Source organism: Orcinus orca, chromosome 2 (genome assembly GCF_937001465.1).
Source record: "Orcinus orca chromosome 2, mOrcOrc1.1, whole genome shotgun sequence".
Classification (NCBI taxonomy): Eukaryota; Metazoa; Chordata; class Mammalia; order Artiodactyla; family Delphinidae; genus Orcinus; species Orcinus orca.
In genome coordinates this window covers 58,259,458-58,281,365 of record NC_064560.1, presented here as the reverse complement: position 1 = coordinate 58,281,365, position 21,908 = coordinate 58,259,458, and the positions used below count along the sequence as shown (strand labels likewise).

General features: G+C 48.4%; 2 protein-coding genes across 9 annotated transcripts in view; one reads left to right on the top strand and one right to left on the bottom strand.

Moving 5' to 3' along the window:
- The window catches only part of MESD (mesoderm development LRP chaperone), a 27,240-nt gene extending 7,973 nt beyond the window's left edge, over positions 1-19,267 (top strand). Inside the window, exon 3 of the mRNA XM_004278322.4 lies at positions 1,037-19,267. Coding sequence (XP_004278370.1) covers positions 1,037-1,295 — 259 coding nt within the window. The 3' untranslated portion in view covers positions 1,296-19,267. The remainder of the gene's footprint in view (positions 1-1,036) is intronic.
- Positions 18,921-21,908, bottom strand: part of CEMIP (cell migration inducing hyaluronidase 1) — a 162,791-nt gene continuing 159,803 nt past the window's right edge. For all 8 annotated transcript variants that reach the window (XM_049704969.1, XM_049704976.1, XM_049704982.1 and 5 more), the window contains one exon: positions 18,921-21,908. In XM_049704969.1, the coding sequence (XP_049560926.1) occupies positions 21,781-21,908 (128 nt within the window). In that variant the 3' untranslated portion in view covers positions 18,921-21,780.

Here is a 21,908-nt window from a genome sequence, read left to right as displayed (position 1 = left end):
ATGTAAAAGGAATGAAGGAGTACTCAGATAGTGTCTAGGATGGCAGAATGCTTTTTTTGTTTGTTTTTTGTGTGTTTTTTGCGGTACGCGGGCCTCTCACTGCTGTGACCTCTCCTGTTGCGGAGCACAGGCTCCGGACGCGCAGGCCCAGTGGCCATGGCTCACGGGCCCAGCCGCTGCGCGGCATGTGGGATCCTCCCGGAACGGGGCACGAACCCGTGTCCCCTGCATCAGCAGGTGGACTCTCAACCACTGGGCCACCAGGGAAGCCTGGTAGAATGCTTTTGTTAGCTTAAGTAGACACTTAGGGGAACAAATCAGTGCTGTGGTGGTTACTGGTCCAGAGCTCTCACCGATCTCTGAAGTGGTGGGGCGTTACAAACGGAAGGGTGGTGTCGTAGGTGTAGCCCCTCGGGAACAGAAGGATTGTGCCCACTGGCCACACTAGTGGTCCATCCGTCCACCCAGGCTCCATTCTGTTCCTCCCTGCTCCTTGGGGCCTGGTGAGTGTGGACGTGCTTGGATGCTTGCTTTAACTTCCAGGGTTAGGGTTTCTGTCCAGTAGCCGAGCATCCTCCTGAGCCTTCATGGGCCTCTTGTGACCTGATCTAAACTGGTGTTTTTCAGCCTTTATCAGCAGAGGCCTTCTGTCAGATGCAAGCTTAGCTGGGCCCTTCAGAATGTAAAACGGACCCAAATGGCAGCCTCCCTGTTGCTGCCCCGGCAGAGGCCCTGAGCCCCGTCTGCAGCCTCCCGAGGCCTTCTTCCTAATCCCGCCCTTCACGCGAGCAGCCTCGTCTACATCACACCCCCTCCCCGCAGGGTCTCCTTTGTTTTGATCTGAGCCGAGGTGTTAAATGGTTCAGCCAGCTAGTATTTTCAAACAGTGACTGTCAGACCTTCGAAAATAGAATGTTTAGTTCTGTATTCATGTAGAATTTGAAAAAAGAGTTCTCGGTTAAGTGCCACAGGGCCTCTCTGACCCATTAGCCCTGTACTAGCAGCGAGCTGACTGTGGTCCCGTCTCTCTGTCAAGGTTCATCGTGGGGTCAGACCGTGCCATCTTCATGCTGCGTGACGGCAGCTACGCCTGGGAGATCAAGGACTTCTTGGTCAGTCAAGACAGGTGTGCCGATGTAACTCTGGAGGGACAGGTGTACCCTGGCAAAGGAAGAGGAAGCAAAGAGAAAAATAAAACCAAGCAAGAGAAAGGCAAAAAGAAGGAGGGGGGAGAGCCGAAACCTCAGGCTTCGAAGGAAGGCAATCGAGCTGGGAGTAAAAGAGAAGAGCTGTAGCGGGGCAGCTGCGGGTTCTGCAGTGGAGCGCGGGGAGCTCAGCCAGGGCGCGTGGGCCGGGGGTGGGCGTGGGAAACCACACAGCCATGAGTTCTCTGCTGGCAAAGGTCTGCCATGTGACCAGTTTCTGGTCAGTGTAAGAATTACTGTTTAAAAGACTTCAAGTCAGAAGACAGAGGTTTTGTAATTAACATGGGACACTGACAAATTCATGATTACTATAAAATCACTTTAAATGGAAAGCTGGCGGTGTTGCTTTTCCCCATAAATGTGGGGAGTCTCTGGCCGGACTGTGGCACCGCTCCCTTCGCTGCACCTGCTCTTATCCGGCAGCCTGCTGTATCCATGCTTTTTATTTCTGTTAACTGAAAGGATACCAGGTTCTCATCAGACCAACTTAAGACTCCTGACTAAATTGAATCAGGCTCTCCATGCCACAGACATCACTTCATTACTGTGAGATTAGAAACGCTCCACAGGAGCACTGCACGTATCTAAATATACAATCAGGACACCAGGATGCGTAAATCCCAAATCTGTGCAGAAAATGCAGAGAACAGAAAATAATGCAACTTGGGAATCCTAAGTATTCGCTTTGAGTTTCTTGGACTTGAATTCCTCTTGTCAGTTATAGAGAACTCTTGGTATCTGTCAGGTTTTATGTAGTCTGTAAGTCCAGGGGTTCTGTCAGAATAGAACTTTATTTAGGAAAGAGTAATGCTGGTGTTGAGAGTTGTGTGTTCCATTTCATGTGATGATTTTCAAGGGTGTAAATCGGGCATGAGCAGAGTTCTTTGCAGAGCGTAGCAGAAGACTCAATAACCTCATTCACTTCTAAACATTTTTCTTTGATAAAGTGCCTAAAATTGTGGTGTTTTTGTATGGTACTAATATGATGTGCTACCTGTTACTGTCTGATGTTGCTGTCATACGTCAGAGCCTACTCTAAGAGTTACGGAATTTATACACAGGTGTCATTTTTAAGAACTAAAATCATTTGTTCAAAAAGGCTTCCATTGTGATTTTAACAAATTAAAAACAGCATGCACACGGTTAGAAAACTTCATCGTTAAAGAATGGTACAAAGCAAAAAGCCTTGGCCTCCCCTGCTACCACTGCCTTGTCCCAGTGGAAGCTACTGTTAATTTGTTTTCAAAAAAAAAAGAAAGGTACACTTACTGGTTTACAGTGATATGTATTTGTTTTGGCCTTACAGCCTCTATTTCCCCTTCTTTTGGTAACTATTCAGATCTCCCCACAGTGATCCACACCCTCTTTGTTTTCTGTTCTGTGCTGTAGGGGATGTTTGCCCTGCAGGCCCCCCCCTCCAGGGAGGAATTAATCCCAGGGTGAGTTTGCTTGAGCCACATCAGGAAGAGGTGTTCTGTGTTTCTCATACAATCTGAACCCAGGGAAGTGAGGCTGGAGCTGCTGCCACCCTCTTGCCCCCTCCAGGGGAGGGCTGTCTGAGGATGCAGTGGGGAGAAGCAGGGAGAGAGCCGAGTCCTGGTGGTATCGCCTAAGCCCCTGCATCCGGCCTCGTCTGAAACCAGTCCTGTCCCTGGGTTTTTTCAGTTTTTACTTGAGCGATTTGTTGGGTTTCTGTCATCTGTCGTTGCGCTGGCCTCGTATACAGGGCAGCCGTCCTGACTGGATGCTTGTCTTCATTAAACAGAAGGGCGCACACTCTCCACCCTGCCCAGGACCTTGTGTTTCCACTTAGCTGGCTTTCCGTGTCACAGTGTACACGTCTGTCTCATTGCTTCCTATGGGATATGCGGCCACATCAGCCTGTATTGACTAAGCTTCTGTTACATTCTGGGCACCACTAGATGCCAGCAACAGTGTGGATACAGCCCCTGCCATCGTGAAACAGTGATTTGGTGGGGAAAGACAAATACTAATCCTATACAAAGTGAAATGGCAATCGTTGAAATAGGTAAGAAGTACAGTGCCAAGAAGTGGAGGAATCTTGGGATAGTCAGAGGGGACCTCTCTGAGGCAGGAGGAGGGAGTAACCTAGGCAGAGGAAACAGTCCATGCAAAGGCCCTGTGGTTAGACGGAACAGAGGAGGGACAGCGGGAAGGCCAATGAAGAGGCTGGGGCACAGCACAGGACCAGGCTGGACAGGTGAGTTATGGAGGTTTTATGGGGGTCGAGAGCTTATACAAGTCTCTGGGATCTCTTAAAGAAACAGTACACCTTTATGAATAAGAATTATGAAAGTGAAGATTTATTTGGAAGATTCCTATGTAAGAGGGGCCCATTCACTTAGAAAATCCACCTCTGCAAGCCAGCTGTTAAGGTACAGAACTACCTTACCAGGCGACAAAGCTAATGCCTGCTGTCCTGACTCCTGTCTCCCTGGCTGTCCTCCCCCCCATTCCCCCGGGAAGCCCTAGACCTTATACGTTCCAGTAATGAGGATGAAAGCTGGAACTGTAGCATCTGTGTGGGGTGCACAGGGTCTGGTAGAGATTCTGGAGGACTGAAGGATTTTAGCTGTGGGGTGGATTCAAGTGGTAATCTGATTTGCACTGGCTACACCAGAGAATTGATTGGAAGTGGGCAGTGGTTGGTGTGAGGGGCAAGTTGGGAGGGTCTTTCAGTAGTTCAGGCCTTGCTTGAAGGTGGCGCAGGATGAGCTGGGTGGTGGTGAGGTCTGACCCACAGTTCCCCTGCACAGTCCCTGCTGATGCACGTTGAGTTTTCAGGGTCTCACTAGTAGGTACAGTGCTGCACTGGACATTTTAACAGATATTACCAACTATTTTGGTAAACTTGTGTTTATATCTGAGGGGCAGATTCCTAGCAGTGGAATTGGTAGAAGAAGCAAATTTTAACCTTCCCATGTAGACTGCCAAATGACCCTCCAATGTGGTTTTGTTAACTTAGCTTTGCTAACAGTAGACCTCAAATCCTGGCCAGCACTGGGCATTACACTTGCCAATTTAATAGACGTGAAAACCACATCTTCATTGGCTACCCTGAAGCAACCCTAGTGGAGAGGCCACATATAGGAGCCACACAGAGAGAGAGATGCTCAGAGAACCCCACCTGTACCAGCCCCAGCTAGGAGTCATCCCAGCCCAGGCACAGACAGGTGAGCAAGTGAGCCTTCAAATGCTTCCAGCCTTCAAGACGTCCCAGCCATGCAGGAAGCAGAAAAGCCACGCCCAATCTGCAGATTCGTGAACAAGAGAAATGTCATGTTTAAGGGAGGGGCGGGGGGTGTATAATACATATACACATGCACATATATAAATTCATTCTTTTTAAATTTTTTTATTTTTTTGTCCGCGCTGCGCGGCATGTGGAATCTTAGTTCCCCGACCAGGGATCGAACCCCTGCCCCCTGCACTGGGAGCGTGAAGTCTTAACCACTGGACCACCAGGGTTTTTACTTTTTCATGTTTGTTTTCATGCCTCTTGATTTAATACATTCACATGACATCTTTGACTGTAAACTATGAAACATGAGAACTTAATAATTAGACATCCTTCCACCCCCCTAGTTTTTGATACTTTAGGTTGTGGTTTTTAGTACTTGTTTCCTTTATAATGTTAAACCTCTTTTTCTTTTTATTTATTTTTCTTTTTGCGGTATGCGGGCCTCTCACCGTTGTGGCTTCTCCCATCGCGGAGCACAGGCTCCAGACGCGCAGGCTCAGCGGCCATGGCTCACGGGCCCAGCCGCTCCGCAGCATGTGGGATCTTCCCGGACCGGGGCACGAACCCGTGTCCCCTGCAGCTGCAGGCGGACTCTCAACCACTGCGCCACCAGGGAAGCCCCCTCTTTTTAAATTAAACCAACTTAGTATGTATTAATCCCTCATCAAGGTGGAGGAATTCTCAAAATTCCTTCCATCTCCTGATTCTTCTTTAAGAGTGTTACTTGTACACTGACAGGTTGTGTAACACATCCATTGCTCCATTGGAGCGGTCTAGGCCAGTCTTATCTTTCCTCTTAGAAGCGACTGCTTTTTCGATCAGATCCTGGGGATCCTGCCTCATTCCTATCATTCAGTACTTTTGCTAAAAAGATTTTTCAAAATCTTTTGTTATTCTCGTAGAATATGGTGTGTCATTTCCAACTGCAATTTAGGTGGTTTTTTCCCCATGATGTGAAAAAAAATTATCTTCTATTAACTTATTTTCAGTTTTGTGTTGGTGTTTTGGGCACCAATTTTTTTCTTAGCTCTGAAATGAGTTTTTTTGTTTGTTTGTTTGTTTGTTTTTTTGTGGTACGCGGACCTCTCACTGCTGTGGCCTCTCCCGTTGCGGAGCACAGGCTCCGGACGCACAGGCTCAGCGGCCATGGCTCACGGGCCCAGCCGCTCCGCAGCATGTGGGATCTTCCTGGACCGGGGCATGAACCTGTGTCCCCTGCATCGGCAGGCGGACTCTCAACCACTGTGCCACCAGGGAAGCCCCTGAAATGAGTTTTTTTTTAAATCTCGTTCTGTTTTTAATCTGTTTTTATTAGAAACCAAGTTTTTGTTAAATTCTGTGAATTCAGGAAGTCCAAATGGAGACGCTGTACCTTGTGGATTTTGTTTGTTTGTTTGCTTTTCTTCAAGAAACTGCCAACTTTGTTTTTGTATCTCATTTTTTTCATGTTTTCTTTTTATTCATTTTCTTAAATTTTATTGAAGTATAGTTGATTTACACCTTGTGTTATATTTTTTCCCAGAATAGAATATTTTTCTGTATTTGTACATATATTCTTTTGTGGTGGTTGTTTTCTAATTGCAGCATGTTTGGATAGATACCACGTCTTTGTTTTTTCCCCTCTTGTTCATGCTTTGTAGACACAGCCTTTCCCAGACCTTGGCCTAGACTATCTATCTTTGGTGAATTCTCCTGACTCCCTTCCCTCCTTATCTGAGCATTGTTTGTTTTCCTGGAGCTGCAATTCGTGGCCTGAGTATTGCTTTTTCTCAGCTTTTCTATAACCTAACAGGAAAGGGAGGGGGCTCAGGCTGTGTGGCCTTGCTTGATGAGTAGGCTGTGCCGTCCTGTGATTTTTACCAAATGTCCTAGACCTTGGTGGGGTCGGGTGTGGGGGTGGGTAACACTCTTCCTAGAAGGTTTCCTGTCCAGCCTTCGGAGAGTCCCTCTGATTAGCAATGGACCTCGGAGCCCTGGCTGCCCTCTGGGAGGGTCAGGCTGGAGTGTTCCTCTCTACCTAATAACCATGTTTCCCCCGCCCCTGTAGGAGGAGGAAAGGCCATGCCAAATGCTGCTTTTGGCCAGGGCAGGGCTAGGCATGGGCAGTGAAGCACTCGCTACAGGCACGTGATGTAAGGGGCATCACAAAACTCAGTAAAGAGAAATAATATTTAATTGTGTATTTAAAAAATCAAGTTAATGTTAAAAAAAGAAACTGATGATGAAAACATGAAAATCTTAAAGACAGGAGCAGTCAGAGCAAAGATGAGGGTGAGACAGTGAGGCTATGCAGGTATGGGGTCGAATCTAAGGTCTTAAACCAGTGGTCTTTAAGTAGTATTTCTTCATGGTTTCTTTTTGGGGTTTTTTTTGCGGTACGCGGGCCTCTCACTGTTGTGGCCTCTCCCGTTGCGGAGCACAGGCTCTGGACGCGCAGGCTCAGCGGCCATGGCTCACGGGCCCAGCCGCTCCACGGCATGTGGGATCTTCCCGGACCGGGGCACGAACCCGTGTCCCCTGCATCGGCAGGCGGACTCTCCACCACTGCGCCACCAGGGAAGCCCTCTTCATGTTTTAAGAGTTAATATTCCCTGACTTACCAGGTTTGTACTTTCAGAATAAGACTTGAAAGCCTTATTGTACAGATGTTACAAGATCTCCATGAAAGAAAGAAATTCACCCACCTACACAGCCTCCCAGCTATTCAAGCCTTGTTCATTTGACCAAGCTTCCTTTCAGGTTATTATCTCTGAACTTTGTAATCACATAGTTGTCATCATAGCAGAAACAGAATTTTATTTTTGGCTTTTTCCACTTAGCCTTGTGTCATAATGACGTTTCCCTGTTGCTATATGGGCTTCACATTTAACATTTCACTGGCTGTGTAACAGTCCCATCCTTTTCCTGCAGAGAAAGTTGGGCCAGACTGCAGTGTCAGACGTGGCTCTGCTACTTACAAGGGCATGAGTCTAATCTGTGTCTCATCCGCATCCCCTTCCAGAAGTGTCTGCGTCATCCCAAGGCTTCCCTGTTCGCAGGAGTGACCCTACTCCCCTATCCCACCCACCTTGGATGGTCACAGTCACTTGGACCAGAGGTGCAGACCTCACCCTGGGCACACACCTGGTTGGCAAATCAGATCCTCTCGGCCAGAGATTGAATGATTTGGTAGCTGAGTCATCAACAGTGGGACAACTAGAGTGAAGGTTTCAGAGCTTCTGTTGGTGAAATTTCTGGACTTGCCCTGAGTTTCTGACCTCCTGGGTCTTGATGATTCTGCTTGTTCCTGGATTCTGGGAGCTCTAGATCCTTATGAGCTTTTCACTAGAGCTGCTTTGAAGAAGTTTCTGCAACTGGTCTGATCTCCCCACTCTAACTTTTTTTATTCTCTGTTTTTATCTGTCTAAACAGGGTATGAAACAAAGCAAAGATGTCAGGACCCTCGTTCTGTGCTGTATCGCCACTCTCTTGACCTCTTCCTATATTGTTGAATATTTGGGTTCTTTTTAGTGACCCACAATTGTCAATTTCATTGAAATTAGTTTCTCTTCTGCCTTAAGATGACTCCTTTAGTATTGTTTTCAAGATTACTGGAACAAAGGACGCGTTTTTATTATACGTTGTCATTTTACTTCCAAAAGGATTATATCAGTTTGCGCGGTCACCAGCAGTATATGAGCAGACCCATCCATTCTGCCAAAAACTCACTAGAATTGGGCATTATTTTTAATTCATTAATGTATTTATTCATTCAGAAGTATTTATTGATCACCTACATGCCAGGCATAGTTTGAGGTATAAAATGTTAATTTATTTTAATTTGCATGCTTCTCAGTCTCTTGGTGGACTGTGTTAAAGAAAAATTTTGTACTAGACACTTGTTAAAATTGGCAAGGAAGATTTTATTTACCGCTGTTGCAAAAGGGGAAAGAGATTGAATTCAACTCTGAATGCAGTTAGTCAAAGAGCAGAGTGAGAGGGTCCGTGGATGGAAAATTAGATTAGCTGTCAAGGGTAGGGGGATGCTTGCTAACCTGGCCTCACTGGATTCTTACCAGACTGGCCCGAGGCTGAGTTTTCAAGGCGCGGGAGGATTAACCTGACCTGGGAGGATTCTTCGCTAAACAGGGCTCAGCAGGCCAAGGTTGAGGCCTAGTTGAGATGAGGCTTCAGAGGAACCTGACTCAAGTTTGCTCAAGGAGGGCATCTTTGCCCACTCCAATCTTTTTTTTCATCTCCAATTTTTGTAATGTGTGTGCTCCTTATTGAACATAAAAATTAACCCTTTGACTGAAAGCTGATGAAAAAAATGTTTTCCTGTGATGCTGCTGCGAGGTACCTTGTTGACCAGGCTGGGTGAGGCCAGGGCTTGAAGCGGAGGGGCCTTTACAGTAGCCAAAGCTTGGGCTCTTCACTTGGGGGTCCTTGAGGGTGCACGTCTGGGAGGAAAGTCCCAAAGAACAGGCCTGGCTGAACTCATCTGGGGAGCAGAGGAGGAAGATGTGGATGGTAATGACTACAACAAACACGTTTTGGACTTGAGAGCTTCCACCAGCCTCCCATTATTATCCACCTTGTGTGAACCTCGAGGTGTGGAGGTGTGGGCGGTTCCTGTTCACAGGTGAAACGGGAGGGGGAGGGGGTTCGCCTCTGATCACAGAACCAGCCAGTGCTCTGCCTGTTTCATAAAACCCCTATCAGGAGAAGTAGAAATTAGAAATGTTCATTCTTTCCACCTCACCGTCCAGAGAACCAAGGCACAGCTGGGAAAGTGATTTGGCCAGAACCCTCTAGAGCAGGGGTCCCCCTGAAGAGACCATTAGCATCTTCCTGTGAAAGAAAATCAAGTCAAAAATTAAGGGACACCATCGACATGTCCATTGACAAAGGAATGCATAAAGAAGATGTGGTACATATATACAATGGAATATTACTCAGCCATAAAAAAGAATGAAATAATGCCATTTGCAGCAACATGGATGGACCTAGAGACTGTCATATTGAGTGAAGTAAGTCAGACAGAGGAAGAGAAATATCATGATATCCCCTATATGCGGAATCTAAAACGATACAAATGAACTTATTTACAGAACAGAAACAGACATACAGACTTAGAGAATGAACTAATGGTTACCAGGGGGGAAGGGGGGAAGGAAGGGATAGTTAGGGAGTTTGGGATTGACATGTACACACTGCTATATTTTAAACGGATAACCAACGAGGACCTACTGTATATAGCACAGGGAACTCAGCTCAGTGTTATGTGGCGGCCTGGATGGAAGGGGAGTCTGGGGGAGAATGGATACATGTATATGTATGGCTGTGCACCTGAAACTATCACAAAATTATTAATCAGCTATACGCCAATATAAAATGAAAAGAAAAACAAAGAAACCAAAATAAATATAGAAATTTTCATTTATTCATTAATTTAAAAAAAGTTAAGGGATATGCCCACTAGGGGGCAGCAGAGACCGGCATGCTTCGCGGCATCCACATTGCTTGAAGCTCTGACTTTGCCACCCACCCTTCGGGCAGAATTCTTCAGCTATTATTTTAATGAACAGATCACTCAATCTGTGCTTGCCAAATATTTGTGAACATCTGCATATGCCTCTCTCTCTGGATTTCTGTTTGAAACCTAAAAGATTATCTGCTCCGTGTGTCCTGTTCTACGTAAATTAATTTACGTCATCCTCCTAGCAACCCTGTGCAGTCGATACTATAGCATCATCCCCATTTTACACACAGGGAAACTGAAGCACAGAGAAGTTAAGTATTTCTTCCGCGGTCGCACCACTAGGAAGTGTCAAAGCCAGCATTTGAACTCAGGTCGTGGGGCTCTGCCTGGGAAGACGGCTGCTCCTGTCCACCTGGCCTCATTGCACACCCGCTCGCCACGTATGTACCTACTGAACACCTACAAGATCCAGGAATTGAGCCGGTGATGGGGGTGAAGGCGAACAAGGCAGTAAAGCCCCTGCCCTCCTGGTGTTTACACATGGCATTAAAAGATGCTCGATGTCCCTTTCCGTTCATTGCGCGTCCACTGTGTGCAGGCTCTTGACATACTTTATTTCATTTACTCTCCGTAGCCCTGCAAGGTTGCAGTTTGCTAGCTGTTAGTGTGAGGCCCGTTAGAGCACAGCTTTGGAGTTGCACTGCCAGGTCCTGCATTTTAGGAGCTGGATCATCTTGGGCACATCATCTAAGCTTGCTTAAGGCTATGGGCACTAATAAAAGTTCCTGCCTCATAGACGTGTTGTGAGGATTAAATGCGTGAATCCACATGAAGTGCTTAACACAGCATTCTATATGTGTTAACTGTTATTGTATTTTTCTTTTTTATAAGTTTATTCATTTTATCTCCTTATATTTTTGGCTGTGTTGGGTCTTTGTTGCTGCACCTGGGCTTTCTCTAGCTGTGGCGAGCAGGGTGCATGGACTTCTCATTGTGGTGGCCTCTCTTGTTGCGGAGCACGGGCTCAGTAGTTGTGGCGCACGGGCTTAGTTGCTCCGTGGCATGTGGGATCTTCCTGGACCAGGGCTCAAACCCGTGTCCCCTGCATTGGCAGGCGGATTCTTAACTGCTGTGCCACCAGGGAAGCCCTTGTTTGTTTTTTTAGATGATTAAACAGAGACTCGTAGGGTTAAGCCTCTGGCCCAAGGTCACTGCTAGCAAGGAAGGAATGGCATCCTTCCCCTCTGGAGGCAGTGCTCTGTTCACTGGAGCACCACAGCCTAAGGAGGGGGTTGGGATAGAAGTCTGCATGGGCTGCAGAGATTGTTCCGGAAGAATGGCCATCTGCCCAGTGCAGCGTATGCAAGAGCAGAGTGGGTCTGCTTCTGTTCAGGCGGGAACATCCACTGCTTCCACCTCCTTGGCACTGCACTCCCAGATGCTTGCATTGTTGAGGACCTTCACACTTAGGTCACGTGGCGTCACCCTGAAAATGACTAGGGGCAGAGCTGCCCTAGTCCAGGATGGACTGCAGGCTGACTGTGCTGTTTGGTAGGACAAGGAAATTTCCGGGGGGCAGATTTCAGGTCTCATCCAAGTGTCATAAGCCAGAAACTCCGGGGCCCTCTCCACTCGGCCCAGCATCTGGGGAAATCTGAGCTGGCAGCTGGGGCCACGTGGTAAACTCTCCCTAGATCTTGTTGAATTGATTGAAGCCTATCAATGAGCCATCACTCAAGTTCTGTCAAACCCTGGACCTGAGCAGCCCCCCTTGCGGGATTTTTAGATCTTAGTGCACAGTGCCCTAGCACACTCAGAGCAATTTTTTTTTTTTCCTCCAGAGAAGTTTGCCGAAGTTGCCAGGGTGAAGTTTCTGAGCCCACAAATCTGAGGCCTGGAGTTGGGGCCGCAAGGAGGGCTGCCCTCCTGGAATGTCAGGAATTCCAGGGACATCTGGCCTGCTTTGCATCTGCTGGGCCCGCCAACCGGCATTCTTCCTTGTGGGGAGTGAGGCTTCAGTGATGGGCCTGGAAACACGGAGGCCCCTTTGATCCCAGCCTCCTGTTGCAGCCCACGTTGGATGACCTTGAGTGCCAATTTGATGTCCCTGGGCCTCACCACTTCTATAAACAGGGGTGACAAGTTCTGCCAGGCCTGGAATCCACATACAAAGGTCTGGAAGAAACTGAACTAGAGGAATTCATTCCAGCACCAAGGAGGTCCCTGAACCCCTAGTAGAGAAGCTTCTTTCCAAATGCCCTAAGATCTTTGCTCCTCCTTTAAATTCTCTTGGGCAAAGATGGTGTTTTCTGCCTTTGGGCTCCTACTTCTAATTTTATTTATTTATTTACTTGTTTGTTTATTTTTTGCGGCCTCTCCCGTTGCGGAGCACAGGCTCCGGACGCGCAGGCTCAGCGGCCATGGCTCGCGGGCCTAGCTGCTCCGTGGCATGTGGGATCTTCCCAGAACGGGGCACGAACCTATGTCCCCTGCATCGGCAGGCGGACTGTCAACCACTGTGCCACCAGGGAAGCCCCTACTTCTAATTTTAAATCAATGTATGCCCCGGGCTAGAATGGATCACCTCTACTGTACCTCAGATGCACCAGACAACTCTCACCAAAGGAATTTAACCAAGGGAAGCGGCCACCGAGGAGGCCTTTGCTATCGCAAACTAGTTCCTTGGGCTTTTGAGAGGCAAGATCAGGAAGGAGGGAGATGGGGAGGGAGGAGGAGGTGCGAAGGCTGGGGGACCAGCCTGGAGACTGTGGCACTGGCACCATCAGAAGGAACGCGAGTGTGGGCTTGGTGGAGGTAGCAGGGCTTGGAGGGGTGTGTGTGTGTGTGTGTGTGTGTGTCTGTCTGTGTGTCTGAGAACATCTCTCACGTGCAGAATGCCAGGCCAATTGAGCTCCAAGGTCTTTGAGCCTGTAATATTCTGTGACTTACAGAACCCACAATGATTTTGCAACTGACTTTGCAAATGCACAGTTTGTTATTACAAGCTCTTTGTCAGTATTATTTCAGTGAGGTGTAATAGTTCATCAAATGAGACCGTAATTTATTTAGTCACTCCCGTGGAGTCAAACGTTTAGGTGCTTTGAACGTGTCAAATGATTATAAATAATGCCATAAAGAACATCTTTATACCTAAGCTTTGTTTCCTTAGGCTGCATTCCCAGATAAATAATTACTAGGTCAATGAAAAGGACTATTTTTAAGGCTCTTGATCCGTAATGCTAAGTACTTTCTAAATAGTTATTTCCAACTTTCAGAAGTTTTTTATTGAGGAAGTATTTTAAATGTACACACAAACATGCAACTAGAGTGAGTGGTATAATGAATTCCGTTCCTTATCACCCAGCATTCATAATTATCAACATTTCAACAGTCATTTTTAATCTTCATTTTGGGAAAGGGACTGTATCTCGATGTAGCCAGTCTGATTGCTGACTATTTAGATTGTTTCAAAGTTTTCATTATCATATAAAATGCTGCAGTGAATATCCTTGTCACAAATGCTGTGCACTACTGTAAGCTCTTTCTTTTTTAAAAAAAATCAATCAATTAATTAATTTTATTGGTTGATTTTTGGCTGCGTTGGGTCTTCATTGCTGTGCGCGGGCTTTCTCTAGTTGCGGCAAGAGGGGGCTATTGTTTGTTGCAGTGCAGGGGCTTCTCATTGCTGTGGCTTCTCTTGTTGCAGAGCATGGGTTCTAGGCGCATGGGTTCAATAGTTGTGGCTTGTGGGCTCAGTAGTTGTGGTGCATGGGCTTAGTTGCTCCGTGGTATGTGGGATCTTCCTGAACCAGGGATTGAACCCGTGTCCCCTGCGTTGGCAGGTGGATTCTTAACGACTGTGCCACCTGGAAGTCCCAGCTCTTTCTTGAGATAAATTCTTGGGCAGAATTTTGGAGCCAAAGTCTGCACATATTTTCAGTTCACTTTTACATAATACAGAATTGCTTTATGGAAAAGATGCCAAATTATTTTTCTGTCCTCATCTAAGAATGTCTGTTTCTTCTTGCCTTGTAGCATTCTTTGCAATATTTTCAGTTTGGTAGGTGATTAATAGTATCTCCCTGTTTTTTCAGTTTGCATCTTATAATTACCAATGAGGCTGAATTTCTTTTTTTCTAACTAGAGACTCTTTTCTTTTATTTTTTTATTTCCCCCCCACCTCAGACTAAAGTTTCTTCCTTTCTTTTTCTTTCTTTCTTTCTTTCTTTCTTCCTTTCTTTCTTTCTTTCTTTCTTCCTTCCTTCCTTCCTTCCTTCCTTCCTTCCTTCCTTCCTTTCTTTCTTTCTTTCTTTCTTGTTGCTTTACACTGCTGTGAGACTGAATTTTTAAATACATATATTTATTTCCAATTTATATACTTTTTCTATGAATTGACACCTTCCTGTTTTCTTTTGGTGTTCCCCACCCTCCCTTTACTGCTTTGTAAGAGTGTCTCATATATAAAATATCGGCGGAGTCCCAGTAGAAAGCAGATGGCATCGTACCAATCCTTTAATGAAGGGACCATTTGCAAATTATGTGAATAAAGTTCAGGGACCCCCAACAAGAAGCGTAATCCTGCCATAATCCTGGCCTTGCAAACGTGTGTTACCAACCAGGGTTCTTGGCCTTCCCCAAACAGTAGAAATTGATCAGAGGCCAGACAAAAAACTCAGGCTTTATTGGGGCCCTGCTGCGGCTGGGGAGTGAGAACAAACAGCAGGTTCCCTTGATTGCTCGCTCCCCGAGAGGGGGCAAGCTTTTTCCTTATATGGGGTGAGGGTAGGGGTGTGTCCAGGGGTTGGGCCAGGGGGGTGGCTTAGGTGTTTCGCCCACCCCTTAGGTGGTGGTGTGTTCAGGGCGCATGCACAGCCCCCTGCTTTTGCTCCCGACCTCCTGCTTTTGCTCCAGGCTCTTCAAAAGTGGCAGTTGGGTTTTTTGGTCTTTTTAAACTCATTTCCTCAATTTATTTATTTACAATTTTAAATTTTAATAATTTTATGTCATCCTATGAACGAATCTTGGTGATTTCGCCTTTGGGATTTTGCTTAGGAGAGGTTCTCCATACCCAACATTGTGGTATTATTCAACCTGGTGTAGTGTTTCCCCTCTAGAGTCGGAAGGGGAAAAAAAGATCTGTTTAAGAGCTATAAACAAGCAAAACTCTGTTTGAGCAGCTTCCTTCTTCTAAGGGAGTCGACATGATACTTTCCAGGGGAGTATAAACCTTCTACTCTTCCCTTCCACTCCTTGTAATTGTTTTGTTGAAGGAGATGATTTTGAAGGATACAAACTAGCAGAGCTGTATTTTTTCTCAGCGCCGCCTTCAACTCCTGCACTGAAGCCAGCAGGCACCAGCTTGCAGAACCAGTGGTTAAATAGGAATCTTGGGATCTGGCTATGAAACCACTGTAGCTGGAAATTGGCCGACGAGGGTATTTACACCATGGACATCAGCAAAGGCTAAAAACCAGGGCTCTCTCTTCCTGCCCCTAAAGCGAGTTTACCTGCTCTCCACCTGCTTGGGCCCTGTCTGAGCCCCTGCAGGGGAGATGGGGGTGGAGAAGTGGGGCTATTCTTTTTCTCTGCTTCCGCCTTGCTTCCCACTCCACTTCTCCCATCATTCCCCATTCCTGCTGGCTCCTACCGGTTTGGGGCACGGGGGGGGGCGGATTAGAGGAAAGGGGTAAAAAGTCTTCAGTACTTTGTGCTATTGCAAACTGTCCTTAAGTGCTCTCTGTTATGGCAGGTGTTATGGCTCTTTGGCACGGGATGTCTTCTGGTTTCTTCCCAAATGCTCCCTTACCCACTTGGATCTGAGCAATACATTTCCCAGCTGAATACGGGTGGCGCCTCTTCCTTTTTCAGCTCCTGCCTTTGGAGATGCCCCATAGCCTCTTTCTGCCAGGTATCCGTTCACCTGAGCAGACAGCTGTTTGGGGCAGGGTCCCTTCAAGCTAGCTTACTTGCGCTGAGCTCCACATGTGCTCTTTAAAAAAAAAAAAAAATTTTTTTTTAATTCATTTTTTGGCTGCACGGCTTGTGGGATCTTAGTTCCCCAACCAGGGATCGAACCCACACCCCCTGCCGTGGAAGCTCGGAGTCTTAACCACTGGACCGCCGGGGAAGTCCCTCCATGATGTGCTCTTGATGCATGGAAACCTCATGCATCCTTACCCAGCCAGCGGGTGCAGGGGCATTTACCCAGCGGCTGTTCTCCTGGGAACCTTGGGCAGCTCCAGCCTGCATCCACCTTCTGTCACCCCAGGACGAGGGCAGAGGCACCTTCAGCCTCTACTCTCCCAAATGACAGGGAAGTAAGACACCAGAGAATTCTCATCCCCAGCTCCGGCAGTGGTCGGGTGGCCTGTGAGTCTGGGGGCTCAGTAAGCACTGAGAAGTAAACTGTCAGTCTCTCCAGATACTCCCGGTCTCCCCACGAGGGGTTCTGTCGGCCCCCCTCACTTGCTTAGGGACGAGCCCGTAAGAGAGGGGAACCCCCAGAGCATACTCCACTCCTCTGAATTTCCTACCTTCCTCTCTTTTCTTTTCTTTTTTTAAAGTATGGTTGGTTTACAATATTGTGCTTGTTTCAGGTGTCCAGCTAAGTGATTTGTTTATACATATATATATATCTATATTCTTTTTCAATTCTTTCCCATTATAGTTTGTTACAAGATATTGAATACAGTTCCCTGTGCTATACAGTAAGCCCTTGTTGTTTATGTTATATATAGTACTGTGCCTCTGTTAATCCCACACTCCCAATTTATCCCTCTGCCGCTTCCCCTTTGGTAACCATAAATTTGTTTTCTATGTCTATGAGTCTGATTCTGTTTTGTAAATAAGTTCGTTTGTGCTATTTTTTTAGATTCCACATGTAAGTGATAGCATATGCTATTTGTCTTTCTCTTTCTGACTTACTTCACTCAGTATGATAATCTCTAAGTCCATCCATGTTGCTGCAAGTGGCATTTCTTCATTCATTTTTATGGCTAATATTCCATTGTATATATGTACTACATCTTCTTAATCCATTCCTCTGTCAATGGACACTTAGGTTGCTTCCATATTTTTATGGCTGTCTCCATGCAGACAGGGGCTAGGTGTGCTCACCTTGTCACGTAACAGCCTGGCAGTGACTCCCCTGGGCGTCTGGTGACTGTTGAAGAGACAAGTGTGGGAGGGGCCCCCAAGTCCATCCTCTCTCTCCCCTCTGGGCTATCTCTTGCTCCGTGTGCTGAGCTGGCTACAGTCTCCTGTTGCTCAACCAGCACTTCCTTTGAGCCTGGTCTCCCAATCCTCCCAAATGCCTTTTTGACTTCGCCGACTGAACCAGCGGGCTGTGCACTCACTCAAGCAGCGAAACTGCTGGCGGAGGCGTCACGAGGGACCCCCTCCCATAGTCAAATCCAGGGGTCCCTAAAACCTGCCCAATGTCTGGCCAACCCATCTTCCCTCTCAGGATTGCTCTCTGGTTTATGCCCGGCCGTCCTCAAGTCCACACCTCTGGTTACTTTCCCTGCCCACAGGCTGTGCCTCTTATGAAAAGGCCCCATCCCTCGTCTGACCCTGTCTCCCAAGCTGACTCCAGTCCCACCTCTGCTCCCTGACCCCTGACCACTCCAGCTGATAACTCCTCCCTGCAGTCGGAGCTCTGCCACACCACTCGCTGGGCGTGAGGACTACAGGGTCCCCACGGCGCTCCTTTATGCTCCTCTGTGCTGCGCCGGCACAGAGCAAGTGCCCAACAATAGCTGTTGAATGAGTGTACAAATGTGCTCTCTCCCTCCAGGCGAAGTTTCTGGAGGGCAGGGCCCGTGTGCCTTCCACTGCACACTGACCTAGGATGCTCAGGCTGCTCTGTCAGGTGGACAGCTGGCCCTCCATATCCGCAGGTTCTGTGTTCGCAGATTCAACCAGCCGCGGATGGAAAACACTACACAGTCAGAGGCTGGTTGAATTCCCGGATGCAGAACCCACAGAAACAGAGGGCAGACTGTAAGGGATTTGAGTATCCTCGGATTTTGGTATCCATGGAGGTCTTGGAGCCAATCCCCTGCGGTTACCGAGAGACGACTGCATTTGTTTATTGACAATTTGATAGCACCAATCTGGTGCCAGCCGCTTTAAGTGGACTGAACACACACACACACACACACACACACACACACACACACACACACACACACATTAGGAGCATAGATTTTTTTAAAAGTCCAGTGTATGAGCCCCAGAAGCTTCCTGGAAATCATTAAGAGAAGAACTTGCTTTGTTGATGGAAATATTTTATATCTTTCCTGTCCCGTATGGTAGCCACTAGACATGTGGACTATTGAGCGCTTCAAATGTGGCTAGTGCAGCCAAGGAACTGAATTTTTATTTGTATTTCATTTTACTTAATTTCAGTGTAGGTGACCTCATGTGGCCAGTGGCTGCCTTGCTGGAGAGCACAGCTCTAAGACCCTCCCATTTCACCCCGTTCTAAGCTTCTCACTTTCTCCTCTCCAGGCCCCCCGAGCCCCTCTCACCTCTGCCCAGGTGCTTCTGCCCCTGTTGTCTGGCAGCTTGATTTGGACCTATTTCTCCACCTCAGTCTCCACATTCTTCTCAGATACCGTGTTTGGCCTCTGACCAAACTGTGCCCATGAGGAAGAAACAGTCTGGCTTCGAGTCCAGACTGCTGACCCCTGGCTTCCCCTCGGAGAGGGTGCTGCCCTGACAGCTTACTGATGGCTTAGGAGTAAGAAGGACGTAGTCCATCCTGGATGCGGCCGGCCACATGAACGACATCTTCACTCTCCTAGGACCATCTCCACCTGCTCTCGTGGGCGCCCCCTTAGGGCAGGACAAGGTAGGACTCTGACACATGAATAGTTCTTGGAAGTGAGAGGCAGATGCAAAGGGAGATTTCCTAAGTCTTATTTTCTGTAGCTCTCTGGCTTAAAATGAGGCCCACTTTAATGGAAAACAAAACACGCAGACAGGTGGATGATATCCTTTGTATGTTTACTATGGTACAGCAAGATCTTCCAAACCAGAGCCGATACCCTCTGCTGCAAGCAGAAGGCCCTGGGTACACCCCTTTCAAGTGGTCCAAAGGACATCCCCAAACATGACATTTAAGACAATTCTTCATTTCTCTGACAATGACTTCTCGAAGTGCACACAGAATAAATAAATAGAAAATATATCTTTGTTCATGGTGACGCCTACAAGAAATGTTTACAGACAAAACACACTATACATCTAATTCCCGAAAAAGGACCAGCTATTTCGGCAACAGGAAAAAGACAAGCGTTTCAGAGGAGTGTTTTTTTTTTGTTTTTTTGTTTTTTTGTTTTTTAAAGGCCTAACTCATTTTGAGGCTTACAGACAGAAAGAACAACAAGAACAATTTTCTAAGCAGTGAGAAAATTTGTGCTACCAAGAACATGCCCAGACACGGGCTCTTGGTGAATGGTTTAGGAAGGAAAGTTTTATGCACAGATCCTGCACTGTTAGACATATGTACAACTCTGAGGATTTTCAAATAGGTATTTTTTTTTCCATGAACTGAACCAAAGACAGTCAACATTCCTGGCCATCTGAAGTGATCACATCCTAAGTGGTTCACAGTATGAGACCCTTGCATTAAGAGTTTAGGAAAACTCAACAGAACTATAGACAAGAAGAACACGAGGTCATTGAACTCTCCTCCCCATGGCCTCTGACCTGCCTGGAAGAGGTCCTTCCTGGGACCCGGGCCTTTGAAGCTGCCAGGTCTTAAGCGGCAGAGTCCCACCGTCACGTCCTAGCAGCGAAAGACCTGTCTAGTGGGGGAGACCTCTTTGGCAACTGGCTCAACCTGGGCAGTGAACTCTTGGGCCGAGTCTCATTGGGTGCAGCTGGGCAGATGGTGCCAAGGAAGGAAAGAATTTGTGGTCGGGGCAGGAAAGGGGACGAGACCCAGAGCGCCCCTGGTGTCTCATGAGGGAGTATAAGCCACAGATAGAGTTTTCTTTCTCTGGAAGCTCGCCTGGCTCTCTCCAAGGTGGGCAAGGGAGAGAGCAGGTTATTAGTGACTGAGAGGGCCTGGGGTGGACCCAAAGCTCTTCAGATCCCGGAGCCACCTAGCTGACTCACCGAAAACGTGTCTGCTGGGCGCGCCTGCAGACCTACAGAAGCAGGTAGCACCAGTGCAGTGACCGCAGCTGCCGGGCGCCGGCTCGACAGGGCAGGTAGTTTGAGCCAAGCGGAGGCTGCAGGACCTCCACAGCCCAGAGGAGGGCGCCCTTGTGCGAGCAGAGAACCAGGAGAGAAACAGTCATCGGCCAACTCTCTTTTCTATTCTGATCTTTTTTCCCTTCAAGGGGACTTGCCCCCGTTTCGCGAGGCCACTCAGGCCGGCTGTTGAGGCAGCGTGGTGTGGCAGTAAGTGCGGCGAGTGGGGCTCCCGTCCTGGCCCTGCCCTGGCCGTGTGGTTCGTCCCCAGCTTGGGGTCTCATGTGTCCCATCCATACAACAAAGGCTTTGGACTAGGTGTTTCCTAAGGTCCTTTCCAGCTCTGAAACCCCAGGCTCACTGAGGTGTGAGTGTGTCCGTGTGGGCCTCCGCGAGGGCTCTCAGGGCCCCCGATGCAGGAGCTCCCCTTTCTCGACTTGACTCCACCCCCTCTTGGAGTGGTTGGTGGACCAGCTGACCCAGTGCTCTGGCCATAATGAGCTCAGCCCATCACCCCCTCTGATGCCCGCTTCTCTATTACGGGTGGCCAGCAAGTCGAGGGCAAAGGGCGACCTTGAAGTCACCCATCTTCGGCAGATGTGGGCAGGAACCACTCCAGAGGCTGCCTCATCTCTGCCCACCCAAATGCCCCTGCCCTTCGTTACTGCAGGAAGCTTCCTGACCACCTGAGCGCGTAAGCTCTTTCCCTCCGGGAACTGCCTCTGGCCTCCTCTTTACCTCTCTTGGCTTTCTCCGCTTGGCATCAGAGGTACACACGCCCAACCACCTGTTCCACCAGACTGCGAGCCCCTTGCCTTAGGCAATGCTTCTCACCGCTCCATCCTGTACGCCCGGAGCACCCAGCATCATGGATGTTGGCTGGAAGGAACGTTCTCACCTACTGCTGGGTTCCGGGCACAATGTGAAAAGCCACAGCATCGCAGTTCTGGCATCTCAGAACTGAAAGGACCTTTAAAAGTCACCTAGTCCAACTCCCAACCTGGGTGCCAAAGCCTCCTGAGAGGTTGAACCCCTCCGGAGGCAGGCTCGCCCTTCTCCGAGGGTAGCCGGTTCCATCTTGGTGAACGGAAGACGGAATCCCGGTCGGCACGCCAGCTCCGAATCCCGTGGAGGTCGGTTCTTGCTTACAGGAATGAAGATTTCCTTAGGACCCGGGCTCTTCCTCCTACACCGACCACCCTAACGTGCGTGCTGGAGAGCACGGGGATCTGTGGACGACCCAGCGCCCCCTCCAGGCTGCCTCCCAGCTGGGGCAGAGCTCCCGCCAAAGTGGACTTTTGCTGCCAGCGCAGCGCAGGTCTCCTCGTACGGTCCTCACACACACACACACACACCCCACCCCACCGCAGAGGCACAGATAGGAGAGAAGCACCCAAGAGGCTGCAGGAAAGAGAAGGTTTCCAGCATCAGCAACACTGCCCCTGGGGCTGCAGGTAGACACTTGAGTGAGGGCAGGTGACAGCACCAGGGGTCTCTGATACCCTCCCCTTGGCCCATCAGGGCTGACACGTGGCCTTCCCCGGCAGCTGCTGGACAGGGGCTGGGGGACCAGCCAGGCTGCCCCAGGCGGCTGCTGGGAGTCCACCGTCAGAGTCCACTGGAGGGCAGCGCTGAGGTGGCAGCGGTCCTCACAGCTTCTTCTTCCTCACCACGGGGACGGGCACAACTTGGAAGATTTTGGCATGGTGGTCCTCAGTGTCCAGAGTCACCCAGGTGGGCCGGAAGCTGCCCTTGAAGCCAACGAATGCCATTTTCT